Below are 25742 nucleotides of genomic sequence, written 5' to 3'. Positions count from 1 at the left end.
ATGTGTGTGTATTGTACATAGAAAGGAAGTGTATACATATAAGAGCAGAAAAAACCTATTATTGGAAGTCAGAAACTCCATTGTCTTCTGTGGACAAATCTTTATGTTCCTTTGACTCTAACTTCCCTCTTCAAATATTGGGATTGGACTAGATTGTCTAAGACATTTCTCTTGTATGACACTCCAAATATATGTGAGAGATATTAAATGTATAACTATGTAATTTTTATTTATTTTTTATTTTATTAAAATGCATATAAATTTATATTTATCTGCATATTAAAATAACTTTGTTTTTGCAGGAAAGATGATAAAGACTATGCTTTAAAACAAATAGAAGGAACCGGAATCTCTATGTCGGCATGTAGAGAAATAGCAGTAAGTAGAGCTCTTTTTACCAACATTATTACCAACTGACTTAGAAGGTCATTTATGTAGGTGTCTGAATTGTGATTGTCATATATACTCATTAATTGAAAGTTAATAAATATTTTCATATCAACTATATGTAGAAGAATATATTCATTATGTAGAGGTGTCTGTAAATCTAATAAACATTTCTATATAAATTTATTTTATTGGTATTAAATCAATCTCTGTTGTTTATATAAATATATATTTTTCCAATAAGTATCACTAAATAGTTAAGGGTTTAGTTCTTATTTCATCTAGTATAATAAAAGTCCTATGTTAGTTCATATAAAATTAATATTCTATTTTAATGATATTGTTACTTATGTGACCTTAAAATGAGATCGTGTTATTTGATTTTCATAGTATCTGTCTATATAAACATATATGCCTTTTTCTTTTGGGAGCATAGGTTTCCATATGGTACTAGAATCTCATTTTGATTTCAAAGGAAAATATTCTTCATGTTAATCCATTACTAACTATTCATACAATTAAATTGAGTATTATTCCTATGCGATTTTACTTCAGTTTTTACTATTGTAAGACTGTGGGTCCAAATGTGTTTTTTCTGGCTTTAATTTAAATAATTTTACTCATTTAACAAATTCTATACCATAAATAAGGATTTTAACTAACAGTCATTTATTGTGTATCATATTGACAGGAACTAGAGTAGGTAGAAGTAGAGAAATGGAACAAGGGTCCCTGGCCATAAGTATTTACATGCTGATGAGGAAAGAGCCTAATAAAGCTTATAATAATAACAGTGTTCCAAGGACTTTGACGGTAGTGTACACAGAATGGGAGAAGGGTATACCTCTAAACTACAGAAGTCACAGAAGGTTCCAGGTTTTGGAGGACATGTAAGAATTACCAACATGAGGGAAGAATAGGGTGAGATGGAGGGCATTCTTAGCCAAAGGTATGCTGGGTTGGAAATTGTATTTTACTTAATTGATAAATTTTTCAAAATTTTGAATCTTGAGGCAAATCTGTACATTAACTGTCATTTCTTCAACACCTACTACTCTAGTCAGTTTAAAGGATTAAAATCCATTGAACTATGGTAGTGACGTGAGGAGTCATGGTAGTGATTACTTTTGGAGGGGACAGGGAGTGGCATGAGGGGCAGGGGAGACAAGGTAGTTTTCAGAATGCTAATAATGTTCTAGTTCTTGATCTCACTCTGAGTCTGGTTATATGGGCTTAATATGTGAAAACTCACTGAGCTGTGCTCTTGTGGGTAAATGTTTTTCTCTATGTTTATTATAGTTCAACCAAAAGTTTTTAAAAACAAACAAAACTCCACTGATTTTAGGAACAGACATATTTATGTTTATATTGAAAACTGTAAATTTAGTTTAAACACAAAAAGGAATATGAAAGCTTATTTTAATATACTAATTCTTCAGCCTAAGGTGAACAGAAATTTTTAATTTTGATGAATCTAATTTACGAATTTTTTCCTTTTATGACTATTGTTTTCTGTGTCTGGCTGAAGAAATCTTTATCGATCCACTGATTGTGAAGATAATTATGTTTTCTTGTAAAAGCTTTTATAGATTTAACTTTATTTTCTAGTCTATGATTAAATTTTGTTTGTGATATGCTATAGGTTTTGAGGCTCTTCTCTTCTCATTCCATATGAATATACAATTGTTTTTTGAAGACATTCAATTCCCTTTTGAATTCCTTTGGTACCTTTGTAGAAAACTAAATGGCTTTGTAAGTGTAGGACCATTTCTGGGCTCTATTTCATTCTATTGATCTCTTTGTCTATCCTTATGCCAGTACCAGATTATTCTAACTCAGCGATTTTCAGCTGGTGTGCTGTAAGAATTTTTAAAACATGCAATACCTATTTATTTAGTCAGGGGCACTGATCTCTTTTCCCTTAAATTGTCAAATTAAAAAAATAACAACAGCCAACACAACAATAGCCAGTAGTTGTGAATGAATCAAAATTATATCTATATTTTTTGTCACATTGGCAAAAAATATAATATAGTATTTTAGTGTGCCATAGAATTTTAGTAATTAGTTCATGTGTGCCAGGAGATGTAAACGTTGAAAATCGCTGCTCTATCATTATAGCAAGATTTGAAATATGGTCTTACAAAATCACCAGCTTTGTTCTTCTGTTTCAGGATTGTTTGAACTTTGCATTATTATATAAAATTTTTAATCAGCTAGTCAGTTTCTAATTCTAAAAAATCCTTGCTGGGGTTATGATTTTGATCGATTCAGAGAATTGACATCTTAATAATATTGGAACTAAGAAGCCATGAATGTAGAAAGACACACTTTCCATTGTATAAGGTTTTCTTTCATTTCTCTCAGTGTTTTATAGTTTTTAGTATAGAGTTTTTGTACATCTTTTGTTAAATTCACTCCTAAGCACTTCATGTTTTCTGACAGCATTATACATGGAATTATTTTAAAATTTTGATTTTCTATTTATTTGCTTCTGTACTCAGAAATACAATTGATTTTTTTAATGTTGTATATATATTTATATACATATATATTATATACCTAAATTCACCGGTAGGTTTTTGTGATATATTGGGATTTTCTATATAATTATGTCATCTATGACTAAAAATGATTTTACTTCTTTCCATCTTTATGCTTTTAATTTTTTTTATTTTTTTTATTTTTTTATTGCACTGTCCTTGCATGCAATGTTGAATAGTAGTGAGAGCAGATCTCTGTGACTTGTTCCCAATCTTGGGGTCAGGTATTTTTAGTGTTGCACCATTACATAAAATGCTAACTATCACTTTTTTATAGATGTCATTAGCCAGGCTTATGTCTTAGGTTGTTGCCTGCTATTTTCTCATAAATGGTATTGAGTTTTATCAAATGCTTTTTGTGTTGTTAAGGAGTTCTAGGTAGTATGAGTTTGAAGGATGTTAGTCTAATTATCTTTCCTGTACTGCAAGCATGTCAAACTCACAGCCTGCAGGCCGCATGCAGCCCACAATGAATATTTTTGCGGCCCAGCCAATATAACGGTATATGAGAAACATTTTAATAAAAATTTCGTAACTTAATTTTTACAATATCATGTTATACATAATTATTAATAACGAACTACAATGTTTGCTAATGACTGATTCCTATAATTGTGTTGCATTCATTTCCCTTACGCGCTTTATGCGCAGGCGCACCATTTCCACTAATACCAGCAGCGAATATTTTAGCAGCCGATTGCCACGTCATTAGTCTTGGACTGACTTGTTTGGTGTGCGCAAGAGGAAATATTTCACTTTCGGAGAACAAGAAAAATAGGCTTATTTGCATTACACTTATTAATTTGTGCAGTTATTCAATATCTGGTAAGTTAATGTTCAAGAAAAAATTAATTTTTATTAAAATGTTATATTATTTTATGTTAACGATTACTCATTTATTTCAACCCTTTGTATTCAGCATGTCTCTATCGAAATAAACCTCCATTTCTATGAAAATTGAAGCTTTTGGTTTTTTGCGGCCCACATAAACTTAAACCTTGTTTATTTAGCCTGTATTAGCCTTTGAGTTTGACATGCTTGCTGTACTGTCTTTGTCTTTGGGATCTAGATTATAGTGTTCGCATGAAAAAAGTTAGGGAGCATTTTTTTCATCCTCTATTTTCTGACAGAGTTTCTATATGATTGGTAATTATTTTTCCTTAAATGTTTGATATTATTCACCAACCAGTATTATTTTCTTAATAGATATAGGACTCCTCAGATTTTATATTTCATCTTGTGTTTGATAAATTGTATTTTTACTTAATTTGTCCATTTCTTTTAAGTTGTTGAATTTGTTAGCACAAAGTTGTGCATAATAGTCCCTTATTATCTTTTCACATTTGTAGCTTCTGTAGTGATGTCCTGTTTCATTGCTGACTGGGTAATTTTTGTTTCTGTCGAAATCATTCGACAGTCATTTTGTTTCTGTTCTTAACTTTATTATTTCTTTTCTTCTGCTTATTTTAAGCTGACATTTATTTTTTATTTTCTTAAGGTGGAACCTTAGGTCATTCATTTTTAAACTATTCTAATATAATTAATGAAAATTATAAATATTTCTTTAAGCTGTGTTTTACTTATAGTCTACAAATTTTGTTGTATTTTAATTGTTTTTAGTTTAAAATATTTTCACTTATCTTTGAAGTTTTTAAAATATTCTATTCATGGGTTATTTAGAAATGTATTGTTTAATTTTTAAATATGTGAGGCTTTCTAGGTAATTTATTGTGGTTGATTACTAATTTATTTTCGTTGTGGTTGGAGAAAAGGGACCCTAGGATATGTTTTATAGGTGAAATCATGTGATATCAGCGATTTACTTCAAAATAATCCCAGTTAAGGTGGGAGGAGAGGGTATGAATATATATAAAACTAGAGGCTCAGTGCACGAAATTCATGCACGGGGGTGGGTCCCCCTCAGCCCAGCCTGCACCCTCTCCAATCTGGGACCCCTCGGGGGACATCCCTCTCACAATTCTGGGCCGCTTTCTCCTAATTGCTCACCTGCCTGCCTGCCTGGTTGCCCATAACTGCTCCCCCCGCTGGCCCGGTCGCTGCTCACTGCCCTCCCCCCCCCCCCCCCCGCTGGGCTGGTTGCCCCTAACTGCCCCTTGTTGCCAGCCTGGTTGCCCCCAACTGCCCCCCCCCCCGCCAGCCTAGTTGCCCCTCACTGCCCCTCCTGCCAGCCTAATTGCCCCCAACTGCCCCCCCTGCTGGTCTGGTCTCCCCTCACGGGCCCCCCGCTGGCCTGGTCGTCCCACGCAGCCTGCTTGTTCAGTCGTTTGGTCGTCCCTCACTAACCCCCTTGCCAGCCTGGTTGCCCCACGTAGCCTGCTTGTTCAGTCGTTTGGTTGTCCCTCACTAACCCCCCTGCCGGCCTGGTTGCCCCATGCAGCCTGCTTGTTCAGTCGTTTGGTCTTCCTTCACTAACCCCCCTGCCGGCCTCGTCGTAGGAAGCCATCTTGTGAGGGCATGTCGGTCAATTTGCATATTACCTCTTTAATATAGGATGGGAAGAAATGATTTGGTTTTCAAACAAATCACTTCCCCAACATCCTTCTGGAATGAATTAAGTTCGAGAATCAAGGCTCCACATATATAGGGATTTGCTTTACTCTTCTATTTTATATACTTCTGAAAAAAATTTCCATAATAAAAAAATGAGAAAGAAAATCTCATCTTTTCGGCCAAATCTTATCAGACCTTTCTCCCTTCAATGTATGAAATCTTCCTCTGAGAAGTCCTGTTTTCCCACCACTCACTGTCATTATTCTTTTACTAGAGGCCCAGTGCACGAAATTCAAGCACTGGTAGAGTCCCTAGCAGCTGCAGGCTGGGTACTCCCTCCTTTTCCCCGCCTGTCTGTCCCCGCTGCTGACCAGGGCCTCCATCCCTCCCTTCCCCCAGCTGCCTGCCAGCACCAGGGCCTCCCTCCCTTCCCCTGGCTGGTCCACCCCCTGGTCAAACTCCCGGAAGAACTCTGGTCGAGGGGACAATTTGCATACTATGCTTTTTATTATACAGAATAATCTGTACCAAATTTCTTTTCTTCATAGCACTTATTACAAATTATTACTATAAGGAGTTTCTTTTTATTTGTTTACTTATTTTCTATTTGTTGGTCCTACCCCCCACTACACTCAGTGGAAAATTAATTAACTTTTAAAATATAAAGCCAGTACTCCATGGCCAATACCATTTCTTCACTAGTGTGTACTAGGCTTGACATGTAGTCTTTGCTCAGTAAGTAATTCTAAAAGAAGGGAGGAAGGAAAGAACTCTGAGAATTTCTACCAAAGTTAAGAGCATTGCATATCTTCATCCTCACTGTATTGTAAATGGTTTGTTTTGTGTTTCCAGAATTTTCTGTGAGCTGGAATTCTTTAGCATACTGGTTTTCAAACTGCTTTAGTGGGTCCTCCTTATTCCTAGAGGATGCCTTGTAGTTGGGATAGGGAAGCTAGGGGAGCAGAGGTAAAGTTCCAGACTCTATTTTTAAACCCCACATGTACTTTAACCTGAGCATCTCAGTTTTTAAAATTAATTTGCAAGAATTCTATTGAAAAGGATCCACAGCTCTTCAAAATATTGAAAATATGCTTTCATAGTAATTTTAACTCAATCATACTTATGTCATAAATTTAGAATTTATTATTTTTGTTGTGCTTTAACATTTTTAATATTAAAAGTCAATGTCATTTTGAGATTATTACAGGTTTTCTTAACCTATTTTCTATTTTACGGCACAATTGGAACGAATTAAGTTTATTATAAACAATGTATTAAAACATTTATATTTTTAGCAGTGATCTTAGTACTAAGGAAATTATAAGATTTTTTCCCCAGTAGAATTAGAAAAATTTAGGTGGTTTATGTGACGGAAACCATTGCATAAAGTTATTTAAACCTTTTATTTAAATAGTTTTGACACAAAATCTTCTAAAGGGCAAAAAATAACTTAAAAATGTTAAGAAATAGGTATTTCTATACGGGGTGTGCGGAGTGCTCTGTGTGGGGTGATGAAATGCTAAAGTTCTATTTATCAGATATGTGGAATCGTCATGTCAGAACATCAGTTTCACAGTATTGTATGTAGTGGTTAAGACCCTAGCTAGATTACCTGAGGTCTTATTCTAGCTTTACCTGTTAACTATCTTGAAGGGCCCAAAGCAACTTACTTAATTTCCCTGTTTTAGTTTTGTCATTTGTAAGAAAGGAATTATGGTAGTATCTCATAGGGTTATGTTAAGGAGCATAGAGCACTTTTTCGGACATAATAATTCATTTATTCATATATTTATATATGTACCAAATCCTTAATGTGTGCCTACCAGGTGCGAAACAGTGTGTTAGAAGCTAGTAGGGCAATGTCCAGCAAGACACTTGCCTGCCACTGTTCATGTCATAACCTAGTATATATTTAAACCTTCTGTGTGTGGATTGTAAAAAGAACTAGGCCCCCAGGGTATTAGGTCTGGGGAGGTATTGGTTGGTATTGGCCATGGAGTATTGGTTTTGTATTTTAAAAGTTAATTTTTAAAGCATTTAAATCTTGATTCTAACCATTACTTAGGAATGTGATCTTGAGCAAATTATTTAATCCGCTCTTTCCTCATCTATAGTAATAAAAGGATAATATGCTAATTAAACCAGGAGACCTTCTGGGATACCAGCTGGGGAGAGCAGTTGGGGGCCATGAGGCCAGCAGGAGAGGGAAGTTGGAGGCCATGAGGCCGGCAGGGGAGGGCATTTGGGAGCCATGAGGCTGGCAGGGGTGGGCAGTTGGGGGCAAGAAGGCCGGCAGGGGGGACAGTTGGGGGCAAGCAGGCCAACAGGCAGAGTGGTTAGGGGCAATAGGGCAGGAAGGCAGGTGAGCGGTTAGGAGCCAGCGATCCCGGATCGCGAGAGGGATGTCCAACTGCCGGTTTAGGCCCGATCCCTGAGCCTAAACCAGCAGTCGGGCATCCCCCGAGGGGTCCCAGATTGGAGAGCATGCAGGCTGGACGATGGGACAGGTGCCCCCCCCCCCCCCCCGCATGAATTTCATGCACCAGGCCACTAGTTTGTAAAATAAAAGTACTGTAATCTCCCTTTATCCATAGGGGATATGTACCCCTGCTGGGTGTCTAAAAAAACACAGGTACTACTGAACCCTACATACTATTCAATTAATCCTTAAACAACATGGGGTTTAGGGGCACTGAAACTGCCTACCCTCTGTCCTGCACAGTTGAAAATCTGAGCATAACTTTTTTATTTTTTTCATTAATCAAGAAAGAGAGAGAGAGAGAGAGAGAGAGACAGAGAGAGAGAGAGAGAGAAACACGTTGATTTATTGTTCCACTTATTAATGCATTCATTGGTTGATTCTTGTAGGCGCCCTGACTGGGGATTGAACCCACAACCCTGGCATATAGGGACAACGCTAACCAACTAAGCCACTGGCCAGGGCCTGAGCATAACTTTTGACTTTCCGGAAACTTAACTAATAGCCTACTGTTGACCAGAAGCCTTAAGAATACTATAAATACTAGATTAATACATATTTTAATATGTTATACTAGAGGCTCAGTGCACAAAATTTGTGCACTCGAGGGGGGGGTCCCTCAGCCCAGCCTATGCCATCTTGAAGTCTGGGACCCCTCGGAAGATGTCCACGTGCTGGCTTAGGCCCGCTCCCTGGGGGTCGGGCCCAAGCTGGCAGTCAGACATCCCTCTGACAGCCTGGCAGCTCTCAGGGGATGTCCACTTACCAGCGGGGAGCAGACCTAAGCTGCAGTCGGACATCCTTAGCACTGCTGAGGAGGCGGGAGAGGCTCCCACCACCACTGCTGTACTGGCGGCCATCAGGCTGGCTTGTGGCTGAGCAGAGCTGCCCCTGTGGGAGCGCACTGAGCACCAGGGGACAGCTCCTGCATTGAGCATCTGCCCCCTGGTGGTCAGTGTGTGTCATAGTGACCAGTCATTCCCAGTTGTTCTGCTGTTAGGGTCAATTTGCATATTACCCTTTTATTATATAGGATAGAGGCCTGGTGCATGGGTGGGGACTGGCTGGTTTGCCCTGAAGGGTGTCCCGGATCAGGGTGGGGGTCCCACTGGGGTGCCTGGCCAGCCTGGGTGGGGGGCTGATGGCTGTTTTCAGGCTGGTCAAGCCCCCCCCAGTGGGGACCCTCACCCCATGGAGGTTTGGCCAGCCTGGGTGAGGGAGGGGCTGATGGCTGTTTTCAGGCTGGCCACACCCCCTTCAGGGTGGGGGTCCCCACTGGGGTGCCTGGCCAGTCTGGGTGAGGAGCTGAGGGCCGTTTTCAGGCTGGCCAAGTCCCCCGTTGATGGTAGCTCTCAGCCTCTCCTTTTTTTCTTTCTTTTTTTTTTTTTATTCTGGGATTTATTTACCTTGTATAATTGAAACTTTGTAGCCTTGAGTGGAGCTCAGAGCCGGCCATGGCAGGCGGGAAACTTGGCTTCCTCCATTGCCAGGGGCAACCCAAGCCTCCTGCTCGCTCCAGCTCCATCTTGGTTGGGTTAATTTGCATATAGTCTCTCTGATTGGCTGGTGGGCATGGCTTAAGGCATAGCAAAGATACAGTCAATTTGCATGTTTGTCTTTTATTAGTGTAGATGTATTATATAATGTATTCTTAAAATAAAGAAAAAAAATGCCATTAACAAAATCATAAGGGTTCGGCCGACATGGCTCAGTGGTTGAGCATGAACCTAAGAACCAGGGGGTCATGGTTTGATTCCTGGTCAGGGCATATGCCTGGGTTGTGGGCTTGATCCCCAGTGTGAGGCATGCAGAAGGCAAGTGATTCTCTCTCAGCATTGATGTTTCTGTCTCTCCCCCCCCCCACCCCCTTCCACTCTGTAATCAACTTTAAAAATGTTTTAAAAAGGAAATCATAAGGAAAAGAATATACTTATGGTATTTATTGAAAAAAATCCATATACAAGTGGGCCCATGCAGTTCAAACCTACGTTGTTCAAGGGTCAGCTGTACTGTTCCTATACATAGCTACCAATGATAAGTTTTAATTTATAAATTAGGCACAATAAAAGATAAACAATAATAACTAATAGTAAACTAGAACAACTATGACAATATACTGTAATAAAAGGTAGGTAAATGGCTTTGGGGTCATTATTCAGTAAAATAAAGGTTACTTGAACACAGGCATGGTGATACCATGATAATGAATCTGATAACTGAGACAGTTACTAAGTGACTAATGGGTGGTTAGTGTATGCAGTGTGGATATGTTAGACAAGGGGGATGATTCATGTCCGGGCCTAGATGGCATGAGATTTCATCATGCTACTTAGATTGGCACCCAGTTATTTATGGAAATTTCAACTTAATATTTTTAGACCACAGTTGATAGTAGGTATCTGAAACCATAGAAAGTAAAACCGTGAATAAGGGGTCTACTGTAATATAAATTTATATATTTCATAGGTTAATTCATGATTCAGATAATATATGTCATATGCTTAGTCCCATACTTGGCTGCTAGGAAGAGCTTAATAAAATGGTTGCTGTTTTTAAGTTTTTTTTAAAATACAGGAACTAAACCTTATCTTGGAGGTGAAATTGAGGCAGTATCTAAGAATAACTTTATAGGTAGGTTTCTAATAATTGCAGAGAACTTTTGCCAGAGCTTTGGAATTTGTTTGTGTTAATTTCCACTCTGCCAGTTTCCAGAAAGGACTTGAAATAGCTGCCTAGCCACGAAGTGTGAGGTAATGGAGAAAACACTGACCCAGAACTGAGATGAATTTAGCACCAGGTTTAGCTCTTTCAGCCAGCTGGGTGATCCTGGGCGACCCTGAACTTGGGGCTTTCCCTATCAGATTCTTTGCCTTGTTTATTAATTAGGATATGGTCACTTTTAGGTACTGGCCTTTAGGTCTGAGGATTTGTACATAATCTCTAAAGTCTCATAAATTTGAAATTATATTCTAAAAGCAGAAATATATAACTTGAATTTAATCTTGCTCCTGAATAAAATAATTATTACTTTTTAGAGAATAATATATGATATAATGTATAATCAATTCATTCTGAATTTATTTTAGAGCCCCTGATATTTTAACATTCCATTTAATTGATTCTTGTTTTGGTGTCAGTGTTCTTATAAAAGGTACTGAAGTTGTAAGTTCTAAGACCTTGATATTCTCACATGTCTGTCATATATTTGGAACACATTTGGAAGGCACTGTGTAAGTTAACTTTTAAAAAATATATCAGGCTTCATTAGAAGATTTTTCTTGACATTATTGATATTATTCGTGTTTTTGCCTGATGGGGTGGGAGTGCTTTTTAACTGATGGAAAATTAGGGCCACTTTGGTTATTAAATAGGATAAAATAAGGAGATAAAAGACTCTAAATGGAAGAATATTCTTGTAGGAGGTGAGAAAGGCTAAACCCATGAAAATGTGTACTACTTGGATGCTTCTCTCTGTATAAATTATGTATTATTTTATGAAAAAGTTTACAAAATTTTAATCAACTTCACTACATAATTTAAATGCCTAAAAAAGGTACTATATGTCACAAAGTTACAGATATTAATTCTCATTTGATATTTGGTGTTAATCAATGTTGTGTTTTCTAATGTTTTAATTAGTTCGTTTTTAAAAGAATTGCAACCTAAATATTTGTTTTCAAGTTCAGTTGTTTTGTGATGTCAAAACATAGACAACTAGCAGAATGGGAGAAAATATTTCTAAATTGTGTATCTGATAAGGGATTAATGTCTAAGTTATATAAAGAATTATATCTCAACAACTACAAAAAACCCAACTCAGAAATGAGCAAAGGACATGAACACACATTTCTCCAAAGAAAATATACAAATGACCAATAAGCACATGAAATGATGCTTAACATCCTTAGCCATTAGGGAAATGCAAATCAAAATCACAATGAGACACTACTTCATACCAATTAGGATTCAGCTGTTTAAAAAAAGTAAGTGTGCTGAAGATGTGGAGAAGTTGAAACCCTCATGCATTGCTGATGGGACTGTAAACTGGCATAGCTGCTGTAAAACCAGTGTGATGGTTTCTCAAAAAATTAAACATAGAATTATCATATGATCCAGCCATTTCACGTCTAGGCATATACCTAAAGCATTCAAAGTAGCTGACTCGGGTACCTGTATACCAGTATATTCAGAGTAGCCAAAAACATGGAAACAACTCATGTTCATCAGCAGATGAATAGATAAACAAAATGTGGTGTAAAGCTACATAGGAATGTATTCAGCCATAAAAAGGAATGAAATTCTGACACATGCCACAACATGGGTAAACCTTAAAGATATTATGCTAAGTGAAATAAACCAGGCACAAAAAGGACAGATATTGCATAATTCTACTTACATGAGGTACCTAGAATAGGCAAGTTCATGGAAACAGAAAAGTAGAATAGAGGTTACCAATGGCTGAGAGGCAGAGGGAAATGGGGATTTCTTGTTTAAATGGGTACTAAGTTTCTGTTTAGGATAATGAAAAATTTCTAAAATGGAGAGTGGGGATGGTTGCATAACATTGAGAATGAATTTATTACTAATGAATTGTACATTTAAAATTGTTAAAATGATAATTTTTTCTTATAAAACTTTATTACAATAAAACATTAAAATAAAACAAAGTTAAAAACTGACTAAGGAGGAGGGTCAACATGGTGGCGTAGGTAAACACAGTACTCTCCTCTTCCCACAACCACCTCAAAATTACAACTAAACTACAGAACAGCCATCATTCAGAACCACTTGAAATCTGACAGAATGGAAGTCCTACAACTAGAGAATTAAAGAAGCCACATCGAGACTAGTAAGAGTGGCAGAGGCACATAACGGGCTGGTTCGACACCCACCTGTAGTGTTTGTTTAATCGGGAGGGATATGTAGGCTGTGGAGGTACCCATGAGGAGTAAGGGGTCCCAACGCCACATCAGAAGCCTCAGCCCAGGGTTCCAGTGCCGGGAAGAGAAGTACCCATAACTTCAGGCTGTAAAATCCAGCGGGGATTGTGGCTGAGTGATACAGAGGGTTGCTAGAGTCCCAGGCATTTCCTATTAAAGGGCTGCTTCACAGACTTAACTCGGACTCACTCTCTCTGAGCTCCAGTGCTGGGGCAGCACCCTGAAAGGATCCAGGGCTATGCAGGAAGGAACTCAATTGTCTGGTATCAGGGCAAGAACTGGAGGCAGCTTTCTCCCAGACAGAAGTGCTGGCAGAGGTAATTGTTCCTTTGCTGAGACCTCCCTAACGCAGTGCCAGCAGGTAGTTGCCATATCTGAGTTTCCATCAACCTGGCCCACACTGCTCATCTCACCCTAGTGATTCCCTGAGACCCTGCCACACCCAATTTGCAACTCCACTGAAGTTCTTTGAAGTGGCTTTTCCATATGAATGGCCTGTCCTAGTTCAGGCTTCAGACTTTGCTAAAATCTCTCAAATAACCAGGAGCTGGCCTCAGCGTACCCCATACCTATTGATAAGTGGCCCAAGGCCTGACACTAGCAACTGGCTGCACAGCATGGCCTCTCCTAGGCACCTCCAAGCCCAATACAAGTAGCAGTTATTTGCAAATCACTCTGTAGCTTATGCCAGGTGGCCTCAGACAGGGCACAGGCAGTAGCTGATTTTGAACCTCCCAGGAGGCTCCTAAGCCAGTGCACCTGGTGCTCAGCTTCAGACTATGCCAGATTACAGCCCTACCATGAGCAATACATTCAAGGGGCTGACTCAGTGAGCACCAACAAGTCCTACTCCCTAGGGGTGTCTCCTGCATAGCATCTCTTCCTCTGTAGTCACAGCTGGTTCGCATAGCCAGTTTGCCTGGGGGTCAGTCCCTCATAGTGACGAGATCAGCAATCAAGGCTCAAGTATAGCAGGACAGTGCACGCAGCCCACATAGGGTCACACCTACAGTGCCCAGCTGAGGTTACCAGGGAGGCTGAGTCACTGGGCCCTACAAGACAGCTAGTACACAAGGCCATTGTACCAATTCCAGGAGACATAGCAGCTCTGCTGAATACATAGAAACAAATACAGGGAAGCAGCCAAAATGCAGAGACAAAGAAACATGTCACAAATGAAAGAATAAGAAATCTGCAGAAAAAGAACTAAATGAAATGGAAGTAAGCAAACTACAGAGTTCCAAACATTGGTTAAAAGGATGCCCAAGGAACTTAATGAGATCTTCAAGGAACTTAGTGAGAACATAAAAGACATGAAAAAGGACCAGTCAGAAATGAAGGATACACTAATTGAAATGAAGATAAATTTTATGATCAACTTAATAATTTACCTGCTGCTCGACCAGAATGGCTCAGTGGTTGAGCATCGACTTATGAATCAGGAGGTCACGGTTTGATTCCCAGTCAGAGCACATGCCCAGTTGCAGGCTCCAGTGTGGAGCCATGCAGGAGGCAGCCGATCAATGATTCTCTCATCATTGATGTTTCTATCTCTCCCTCTCCCTTCCTCTCTGAAATCAGTAAAAATATATTTTAAAAAATTAGCCTGCTCCCTTGCCAGCATGGCTCAATGGTTGAATGTCAACCTATGAACCAGCAGGTCATGGTTTGATTCCCAGTGAGTGCATGTGCCCAGGTTGCAGCTCAATCCCTAGTAGGGGGAGTGCAGCCAATCAGTGATTCTCTTTTATCATTGATGTTTCTCTCTTTCCCTGTCCACTTATCTCTAAAATCAATAAAAATATGTTTGAAAAATTAGCCTTTTATATGTGGTCAAACATTTAATTAACTCACCCGTAGTGCCTTTGACAGGGCCAGACCAAATGATTTTGCCGGCCTTATCCAGTCCACAGGCCATACATTCACCACCCCTGCGTTAAGGGATTATTTCTAGGGGGAGGCCCTTGGGTGCAGCCTTGCCCAGCCTTCTCTATTGCCAGCATATTCTTAACTGCCTGTCTTGTTCCAGCTCCATCTGCTACCTTGGGGCTCAGAAGCAGCATAAACAAACATACAAAAAATAACTTTACAGGGACTCAACAGTAGAGTAGAGGATGCCAAGAAACAAATCAGTGATTTGGAATATGAGGAAGTAAAAAACACCCAATCAGAAGAGCAAAAAGAAAAAAGATTTCAAAAATAAGAAGGTAGTGTAAGAAGCCTTTGGGACAATTTCAAGTGTACCAACATTCACAGCATGGGGGTGCCAGAAGAATAGACAGCAAGATATTGAAACCTATTTGAAGAATAATGACAGAAAACTTCCCCTACCTGGTCAAAGAAATAGACATACAAGTCCAGGAAGCACACAGAGTCCCAAATTAGAGGAACCCAAAGAGGCCCACACTAAGACACATCATAATTAAAATACAAAACGTTTTAAAGAGATAATCTTAAAAGCAGCAAGAGAAAAGCAGTTAGTTACCTACAAGGGAGCACCCATACAATGTCAGCTAATTTCTCAACAGAACCTTTGCCAGCCAGAAGGCATTGGCAAGAAATATTCAAAGTGATGGAAAGCAAGGACTTGCATCTGAGATTACTCTACCCAGCAAAGCTATCATTTAGAATTGAAGGTCAGATAAAGAGCTTCACTGAAAAGAAGAAGCTAATGGAGTTCATCACCGCCAAACCAGTATTACATGAAATGTGAAAGGGTCTTCTTTAAGAAGAAGAAAAAGAAGAAGAAAAAGGTTAAAAATATGAACAATAAAATAGCAGTAAATACATATCTACCAGCAATTGAATCTAAAAATAAAAATAAACAAACAAGGATTCTAATGAACAAAATAAACTGTTGAATAAAATAGAACCAGAGGCATGGAAACTTGGAACAAACTGACGAATCTCTGAGGGAAGGGGGGAGGGGAGGGCAGGAAGAGATTAACCAGAGAATTTATATGCATAAATGCATTACCCATGGACATAGACAACAGGGTGGTGAAGGTCTGGGGCGGGGTGGGATTTGGATCAAGGGGAGCAATGGAGGGAAAAGGGGGGAACATCTGTAATACTCTCAACAATAAATTTGACATGTCAAAATTGTGTGGGGACTTATTAGAGTTTAAGGATTGAAAACTCTTAGATTTTAGGATTGGGTTTGTATTGCCTTGGAGTTACAAATTATGTGGGGTTTTTCAAACATTTTTATGGCAAAGATTTTTAAATGGATTTCCTTTGTTTTGCAGTTACTTCGAGAGCTTAAGCATCCAAATGTCATCTCTCTTCAAAAGGTGTTTCTATCTCATGCAGACAGGAAAGTATGGCTTCTGTTTGACTACGCTGAACATGACCTCTGGGTAAGGAGAATTGCTGGTAGACATAGGATCACTAGTTTCAGTCAGGGGTAATAAGAGTGACTAAAAACATTTCAAAATAAAAGTAACTTTATAAAATGTGGTTTATATTGTGCCAAGTCTAGAGTATTTTGCTTTGTATCACATTTTGATTTTTCTAGTTTGACCTTTGTAACATATTACAGAAAAAAATAAAATCTGAAGAGTATAAACAGCTATTCAATATTGTTGCCTAGCTATGTTTTTTATAAAAATTTAAAAAATTATCTGTATAAACTTTTTTTATAAAATTTAAAAGCAGCATATTTCCTTTTTTATTCTGTAGTGTGAAGGAATATAAAGTGAGAAGGTGGTCTCCTCATGTAATGAGACAAATACGTTATATTTGGAAGACTAGACAGATCTAGTGGTTCTGTTGTCATATGCCATTAGGCAAGTCTCTTAATGGCTGTAAAGCTGTAGTTTCTCCCATCTGTAAAATGTAATACTTTTCTTGCCTTTTTTATAGGACTTTTCTGAAGTATAATTTTGCATTCGAAAAGCTTTATAAACTAAGCATATGATACAAATGTAGGGAACTATTAATCATAATTTGAATATCATTCACAATTGATATTCAGTATTCTAATGTATTTCCTATTTTCATCATCAGAAATTCAAAATTGTACTTAGTAGAATTGGACATATTCTCCTATAGGAAGAATTTTTTGTGGCAGAGAGCTCTCCTACAAAATTAGGTCAGAATGAAAGTAGATTCTATTGTGGCTTTTAGTTATTTAGTGTTTGTTGGACCTATAATGAGAACATTTTAGATATCTAGACTCAAATATTTGAAGATTCTTGAAGTCAAGTAATTGAACTTCATCAGTTTAGCTTATATAATGAAAAATATTATGCTATATTGATAAAAATTATTATAAACGAAGAATGTAAATATACTTTGTCCAGCCGAAATACAAACAACTGCCTCAGTATTTTGTATTTACTAAAAGGATTGTTTTTTAAATTGTTACTGATAAAAATTTGAGTATCTAAAAATTGATTGACTCCTTTGTTAAATATAATAGTTACATTTTTTAAAAAAATCTAAACTTATATGCATATATAAATAACCCATGGACACAGACAATAATGGGGTGAAGGTCTGGGGAGGGGGCAGAAACAGGGTGGAGGGGGCCATTGAGGGAAAAAAGGGAACATCTGTAATACTTTCAACAATAAAGATAAATTAAAATAGAAAAGAAAATACCATATTGGAGATAAGACTTTCTGATATCTATATAATTAAAATGTATAACAGAATAGCCAAAATAATTTTGAAACATAATAGCAAAACTTATATCCTGATCAGTTATGTGTAAAGAAGAAGAAAAAAAGATTAAAAATATGAACAATAAAATGGCAATAAATACGTATCAGCAGTTGAATCTAAAAATTAATGAACAAGGAATCTAATAACAAAATAAACTGGTGAATAAAATAGATTCAGGAGTATGGAAACATGGAACAGACTGACAAATCTCAGAGGGAAGGGGGCAGGGGAGGATGGGAAGAGATTAATCAAAGAACCTATATGCATACTTGCATTACCCATGGACACAGACAACAGGGTGGTGAAGACTTGGGGAGGGGTGGAATCTGGGGGCGGGGGGATGGGAGAAAAAGGGGGGACTGATTATAATTTTAAAAACAAGTGAACAAAGCCCCATACATATTACATTCATTAACAATTGCTTCACTACTGTGAATTATATTTTTTTCTCATATTTAAAGGTCTTTAAACACTTCATTGTGTTTTGCATACTGGTATATATTTGCAAAATTTATTATAGCTGTACATTTATTGAGATAAAAAATGAAGATACAGAATATGGGAAAATTAGATTTACAGTTGTTTGCATGGAAAATAATACAATGATTTATGAATAATAATAATACCAGAATAATATCTGTTTCAATAGTAATGCAAGAATACAATGTGTTTTTCATATTCATAACTGTAAACCTACTTTGCCACATCCTGTATATATATTGATATGTAAAGGATTATAATATCATGGCTTACTTTCAGAAATCTTCAAAATAATTCACATTTTTCATTCAGCTATCCTATATAATAAAAGCCTAATATGCTAAGTGTCCAGTCGTCTGGTCATCCATTCAGCCAGTCAAAGCGTAATATGCTAATGATATGGCTAAGGCCGCTCAACTGCTTGCTATGATATGCACTGACCACCAGGGGGCAGACGGTTGACCAGTCGCTATGATGTGCACTGACAACCAGGGGGCAGATGCTCCGACCAATAGGTTAGCTTGCTGCTGGGGTCCAGCCGATCAGGAATGAGTGAGATGGGCCGGACATGTCCTGGAGCCCTCTCACGGTCCTTCCCCACCTGGCCAACTTCCCAAGTCCCTCCCTGGCCCGTCATGCACTGGTGGGGTCCCTTGGCCTGGCCTGCACCCTCTCACAACCTGGAACCCCTCTGGGGATATCGGAGAGCCGGTTTCGGCCTGATCACACAGGCCAGGCTGAGGGACCCCACTACGGCATGAATTCGTGTACCGGGCCTCTAGTAAATTATACTTGTAAATACAAAATTTTGAAGTAAAATAAGCACAAATTCCATGAAAACTGTTTAAAGTGAATTCAACTTCCAAAATAGTAAAATAGTTTAAATTCTTTTGCTAATTTTCAGAATTAGCCTTATTTACACAATTTTAACTTTAACAGGTTTCAGAAATTGAAACTTATCTGGGTTTTATATGCTTTCAGATTTTTTTTTTTCACTGATTCCAGAGAGGAAGGAGAGGGAGAGCGAGATAGAAACATTAGTGATGAGAGAGAATCATTGATTGGCTGCCTCCTACATGCCTCACACTGGGTGTAGAGCCCACAACCCAGGCATGTGCCCTTGATCGTAATGAACCCAGGGCCCTTCATTCCGCAGGCTGATGACGCTCTATCCACTGAGCCAAACCACCTAGGGCTATATGCTTTCAGATTTTTAAGAAATAGTTTCATTCTTTGTAGATTTTAATTTTCCATACTAAATGTGATATGATTCAAATTGTTTTTATAAGTTATCTGGAAATAATTATTTCAAACAGAAAATAGATACATGACATTTTCTGTTTTATGAAACTGTTGTCCAAGGTTCATGCTGATTGAAAATATTTTTTTCTTTTATTGTTAGCTTCTGTTCTTTTAAAATAAATCTAATCAAATCAAGTTTGGGTTCTTTTAATACAAATTCGGTAAATCAGGTGGTCAACATCAAGTTGAACCCTACATCCTCAAGCCTAACATAAAATCAAATACAATTCCAATTTATGAGAAGACTAGAGGCCTGATGCACGAAATTTGTGCAAGAGTAGGCCTTTGCAGCTGTGGCTGCCTGGATCCCTCCCTCGCAGCCACAGTGGCCTCGATCCTGCGGCTGCAGCCCCAGCTTCGTCCCAGAAGGATGTCCAGTCTAATTTTGCATATTACACTTTTATTATTATAGATTTACAGGCTAGTTTATAAACACGATTTGTAGTAAAACATAGTTGAGCATAGGAGATAATGGTTGGTATTCAATGTGATTTCTAGCATGCTGGTACATAATATTTCACTTTACATTAAGGTATAATAATCATATTTTCACAAATTATACTGTATGTAATGTTGCCAAATGTGTATAGATATTTAACATAGGCTTTATCATCTTCTTATTAATACTCTTTGAAGACAGATAAGTACTTTTAATGAAAACAAAATGATAATTCAGTTTACTAAAACCTGCTTTATTTGTTTTATTTTTCTTCTTTTAATTGGAATGAATGAGCTGGAATATAAGACAGCAGAGGGTTACCAAAAAATAGTTGTTAAAAGAGTGATTAATAAAATCACTTAAGTGTTGGTGAAATTTCATGATATGCATACCTTACATTTGTTATATAGCCTTGTAATAACAATAAAGTTAAAAATGTTCACACTGTTTTTTTGTAGTTATAAAATATTGGTAAAAAAGTGATTTGTAATAACCCAATGAAAACATTAACTGAAGAAATGTATGTAGCATTAATTGATTATCTTACGTCCCCTCCATATGTGTTCCTTTCATTCTGGCAGGTTTTACATTTTTTAAAAGATGATGTGTTTTAATTTATTTTTATTAAGCTCTGAGAGCCACTAGCTCTTCCTAAACTGAACAGACTTGATTGCCACATCATTTTTTAGGTGACAAAACATTCTAGATTATTATTTTGTTTGCCTGCTCTTAAATGCTTTGAAAAAAATGATTGAGGAGAAAATTAAAATAATATAATGCTACTAATAAAATATAGATTAATCATACTATATATGCGCTAATACTTCCCTCTAGGTAGGTAGTCTTTGATGTCTATTTTTTCTTTGGAAGGTAAAATGCTTTCACTCATTAATCACTAGTTATTCATATATCATAAGAAAATAGGAAGTAAAAAGTGTTACCCTATAATATTAAATATCTCACTCTTGTTTTAATTATGTTTACTAATTTCAAGCACATGCTTAATTTCCACTCATAAGTCCTGCTCGAATCTGCTCTTGTGCATATGTGCAGTGGTGCACACTGCAGAGCTGACTGCAGCTGGCTTCTAGACTTCCTTGCAGTTTAAGAATGCTTTAATTAAAATGAAGAAAGCTGTTAAGAGATTTTGAAATATTGGGTCTTATTTCTGTTGAATAGTTATTTATAAAGTGATTATTTTTCTGTTTATGAAGTGGTATTGTGTTTTCCTGGATTTCCACTAACACTTTACCTAGAAAACTTTGACAGATGGTACAAGACTTTTTTTTGTTAATCGGAATTTTTCATATTTCTAAATATTTCCACTGTGAACTGGTAATTTATATGTTATTTTTTCATGCTTCTATACATTTTATTGAACTATTTCCCTATTTGCTTTCTTTATAACCCATATATCATAAATAACTACCACATCTATGCCAAAGTATCTCTTGAAATTTGTTCTGTTTTTCTTTTCATTTAATCACTACAGAAAAAAAATTGATTCTGTTCTGGAAATTTTTCTATTAGATAAAAAAGGTTAAATATACTCTAAAAGTAATTTTTAATTATACTGTAAAATAAAATCACATTATTTCTTCTCTATTGTAATCATTTATTTTGTGAGACACTATCTTATGATTAGAAATGAAAATTTAGCTCCAGTTATTAGGAAGTTTATAAGTGATTTGTTATTCAGCAGAATGTGAAATTATTTTTTTAATGTATTTGGGAATTCCTGTGTTCCTTTTTCTGTTAGGAAAATATTATATATCACATTATCGTTCCCTCTTTCCTTTTTTAAGTGTCTGGTGATGTTTTTCTTTTTTCCCCCCAGCATATAATCAAGTTTCACAGAGCTTCTAAAGCAAATAAGAAGCCAGTTCAGTTACCTCGGGGAATGGTGAAGTCACTATTATATCAGATCCTAGATGGGATTCACTACCTGCATGCTAACTGGGTGTTGCATAGAGATTTGGTAAGTTGATATGTAGTTATGTTTAAGCAAGAAAGATGCATTTATATTTGGATTATTTTCTAGTTGTGTCTATATATCAGTGCTATATAGGCCTGTAAACCTTATAAGAGGGAGTGGGAGTGCTACGGTCTCAACATAGCCTCTCATTGAGCTTTTTATATAATGTGTTCTTTTCTGACATAACTAGCTGTCATCTACTGAAGAGGTGAAAGAGAACACATTTGTTTTCCTAAGCTTTTGCTTTTTCTTAAGTTTGTAAATAAAGAATTCACTTGTTTTCATTGATTATTAAAGGCCGGGCAAACTCTAGAAATTTACATATTTTTAAATAACTTGAAAATAAAACTTGGAGCCAACTGCTTGCTAAGTTACCTGTTAGAAGAGGAGGTGTTAATTCACTATATTAGTAGCAGTCTTATGCCACTAAGCCTTTATTAAATAAAATTGAGTACATCATTGAGAAGCCTTGCCATGTTAAGGTTCATTAAATTTTAAGAATTTAAAAACCTCAGAAATTGGATTTTATTTTATGTGGCAGAATAATTTTTGCCTTTTTTTGTTGTTTTTACCATCTAACATGAAATTGTTTATTAAATCTTAATAGATTTAAACCTCAAATTCTCTATTACATAATTACATTGTTATACTTTTGTTCTTTGTGAAGGTAGCAACTATAGTAAGGTTTATAACAGTGCCTTCATTTCAAACCATTATAAACACAGTGCTGGAAATGATTTTATCTCTACTCATGTGTAGACAGGTGCAGCTGATCTGCACACAGAGGCCCACTGAATCATTGTGCTCTGTATTTAATGCATCTAACCTCTGTCCTTCAAATCAGGTGTTGCAATATCATATTTCATCTACCTTCAATAAATCTGAAAATACATTTAATGGTAGTTATTTTATCTTCAATTCTCATACCTAGAAAGCATTTAAACTAAGACTGATAACACATCAGAAATTTGGTTGAAAGAACTTTTTCCTCATGCAACCTTTATATTTATTAGAATTAGAATAATCTATTTACAAATAGTGGGTTTACAGAACAAAAATGAGAAATTCTTTTCGTCTTTATGAGGCTGAAAATTTCTGCTTTTAAGGGATGGAGTCAGCATAGGGAAAAACTATAACTATTTTTGAGCTACTGACCTTTCTTATGATCTCTAAAAAAATAAAATCTTGGCCTAAAGGGCATTTTCCTTCCATAGAGATAGTGTTGCATTTTATTGTAAATTATATTTTCATCATGAAAATATGTTTATTAGATGAATACAGACTGATTTTTAAACCAGTCTTAAAGTTTTTATGTTAATGTATAATGTACTTGAACTACTTACAGTAGTATTAACTATTAGAGGCCTGGTGCATGAATTTGTGCACCAGTGGGGTCCCTTGGCCTGGCGTGCAGGGTCAGGCCAAAACCGACTCTCCAACATCCCCTGAGGGGTCCCAGATTGCAAGAGGGTGCAGGCCAGACCGAGGGACCCCCACCAGTGCACGATTGGGGCCGGGGAGGGATGCGGGAAGTTGGCTAGGCGGGGATGGACTGTGGGAGGGCCCCAAGGCGTGTCCAGCCCATCTTGCACAGTCCCAATTGGCTGGACCCCAGCCGCAAGCTAACCTACTGGTCAGAGCGTCTGCCCCCTGGTGATCAGTGCACATCATAGCGACTGGTCTACTGATCAACTGTCTGCCCCCTGTTGGTCAGTGCACATCATAGCGAGCGGTTGAGTGGCCTTAGCATATTATGCTTTGATTGGTTGAACAGGCGACCAGACACTTAGAATATTAGGCTTTTATTATATAAGATTATATAGGACTAGAGGCCCAGCACATGAAATTTGTGTTGGGGTATGATCCCTAGGCCTGGCCTGTGATCAGGGACATCTTCCCCAGCTGCCCGCAGCTGGCCCTGCCTCTCGCTGCCACCCACCCCTGGTTCCCCTTTAGCCATCAGGTGATCAGTGCCTGACAGCTGGGGGAAGGGTCCAAGAGGTCGGCTGTTCCCGCCTGCTCACCGGCCCCACTCCTGCTGTGGGTGGCCATCAGGTGATTGGAGTCTGCCAGCTGAGGAAAGGGACCAAGAGGTGGTCAGTGCGCCTCATAGTGACTGGTCTAGCAGTCCTTCTGGGCATTCTGCCGTTAGGGTCAATTTGCATATTACCCTTTTATTATATAGGATAGAGGCCTGGTGCATGAGTGGGGGTGGGTGCTGGCTGGCCTTCCCTGAAAGGGGCCCTGGATCAGGGTGGGAGGTTCCCGCTGGGGGACAGGGCCAGCTGGGGTGAGGGACCATGGGGTTTGCAGGCTGGCCCCATTCCTGATCAGGGTGGGGTCCCCCTGGAAGGTGGGGCCGGCCTGGGTGAGGGGCCGCGGGTGGTGGTTTGCAGGCTGGCCACACCCCCATTGGAGTTGGGGTCCCCACTGGGGGGCATGCCGACCTGGGCGAGTATAGATAGTAGTAAAAATAATCATGGTTAGGAGCCAGCAGTCCCGAATTGTGAGAGGGATGTCCCAGAGTGGAGACGGTGAAAGCCAGTCTAAGGGACACCCACCCCACCCCTACACCCCCCCCCCATGCACGGATTTCATGCACCGGGCCTCTAGTCTACACTAATAAGAGAGAAATATGGTAATTGGCGTACGACCGCTACCCTTCCCATTGGCTAATCAGGGCAATATGCAAATTAACTGTCAGCCAAGATGGCGGCCGGCAGCCAGGCAGCTTGAAACTAACGTGAAGCTTGCTTGCTTCAGTGATAGAGGACTCCAACATTCCCTGCCTGCCGCTGCAGGCCTCTGAGCCTGCAGTTTCAAACATTGTAACAAATACAGACGCTAAACAAAACTCCAGAAACCAGCTTTCAGCCAGCTGGGATCTCAGAGCTGGAGTTGATACAGAGTTTCAAGAACCGAAATAAACCAGATACCTGCTTTCAGGAGCGGAGGCCTAAGAGCTGGAGCTTCAGAGCTAAAGCTGGCCCAGAATAAAAAAAAAGAAAAAGAAAACAAGGAGCAGTTGGGAGCTTCAGTCCCAGCCTGAAAACAGCCATCAGCCCCTCACCCAGACTGGCCAGGCACCCCAGTGGGGACCCCCACCCTGAAGGGTGTGTGACCAGATGCAAAGAGCCATCATCGCCTCATCCAGGCTGGCCAGGCACCCCAGTGGAGACCCCCACCCTGATCCAGGACACCTTTCAGGGCAAACCAGCCGGCCCCCACCCGTGCACCAGGCCTCTATTCTATATAGTAAAAGGGTAATATGCCTCCCAGCACTGGGATCAGCGGAGCCACAAGGCCTCCCGGCACCGGGATCAGTGTGACGGGGCAGCGCCCAAACCCCCTGATCGCCCTGCGGCTCTGTGTGTGACAGGGGGTAGGGCCACAACCTCCCTATCCGCCCTGCTCTGTTCGTGACAGGGGAAGGCGCCCCAACCCCTTGATCGGCCCTGCTCTGTGGGTGATAGAGGGCGGCGTCCCAACCCACTGATCCGCCCTGCTCTGTGTGTGACAGGGGGCGGTGTGCCAACTCCCCTATTGGCCCTACTCTGTGAGTGACGGGGGGAGCTCCTCAACCCCCTGATGGGCCCTGCTCTGTGTGTGACAGGGGGGAGCTCCCCAACCCCCTGATGGACCCTGCTCTGTGTGTGACGGTGGGGGGGAGCTCCTCAACCCTTTGATGGGCCCTGCTCTGTGCATGACAGGGGCAGCGCCCCAACCCCGATTGGCCCTGCTCTGTGCGTGACAGGGGGTGGCGCCGCATCCTCCCCATCGACCCTGCCTTGAGTGTGACAGGGGGCGGTGCCCCAACCCCCCAATCAGCCCTACCCTGAGCGTGACTGAGGGTGGCATTGCAACCTCCCAATCTGCCCTGCTCTGTGCATGACGGGGCTGCGCCCTAACTCCCCAATTGGCCCTGCTCTGAGCCCAACCAGGGGCTGCACCTAGGGATTGGGCCTGCCCTCTGCCACCCGGGAGCAGGCCTAAGCCAGCAGGTCGTTATCTCCCGAGG

The 25742-nt window shown here is 39.1% G+C and overlaps 1 protein-coding gene across 9 annotated transcripts in view; it reads left to right on the top strand.

Annotated features, from left to right (window-relative positions):
- The window catches only part of CDK8 (cyclin dependent kinase 8), a 164301-nt gene that overhangs the window by 69661 nt on the left and 68898 nt on the right, over positions 1 to 25742 (top strand). For 8 of the 9 annotated variants that reach the window (XM_036298199.1, XM_036298200.1, XM_036298197.1 and 5 more), the window contains exons 2-4: positions 303 to 378; positions 16109 to 16219; positions 21587 to 21727. In XM_036298199.1, coding sequence (XP_036154092.1) covers positions 355 to 378; positions 16109 to 16219; positions 21587 to 21727 — 276 coding nt within the window. In that variant the 5' untranslated portion in view covers positions 303 to 354. Of the gene's footprint in view, positions 1 to 302; positions 379 to 16108; positions 16220 to 21586; positions 21728 to 25742 lie in introns of those variants that run through there. The other variant, XM_036298202.1, reaches the window with a different exon arrangement.

Source organism: Myotis myotis, unplaced genomic scaffold (assembly GCF_014108235.1).
Source record: "Myotis myotis isolate mMyoMyo1 unplaced genomic scaffold, mMyoMyo1.p scaffold_m19_p_3, whole genome shotgun sequence".
NCBI lineage: Eukaryota > Metazoa > Chordata > Mammalia > Chiroptera > Vespertilionidae > Myotis > Myotis myotis.
Note: the sequence above shows the minus strand (reverse complement) of the source record. Positions and strands in the feature narration are given on the sequence as shown.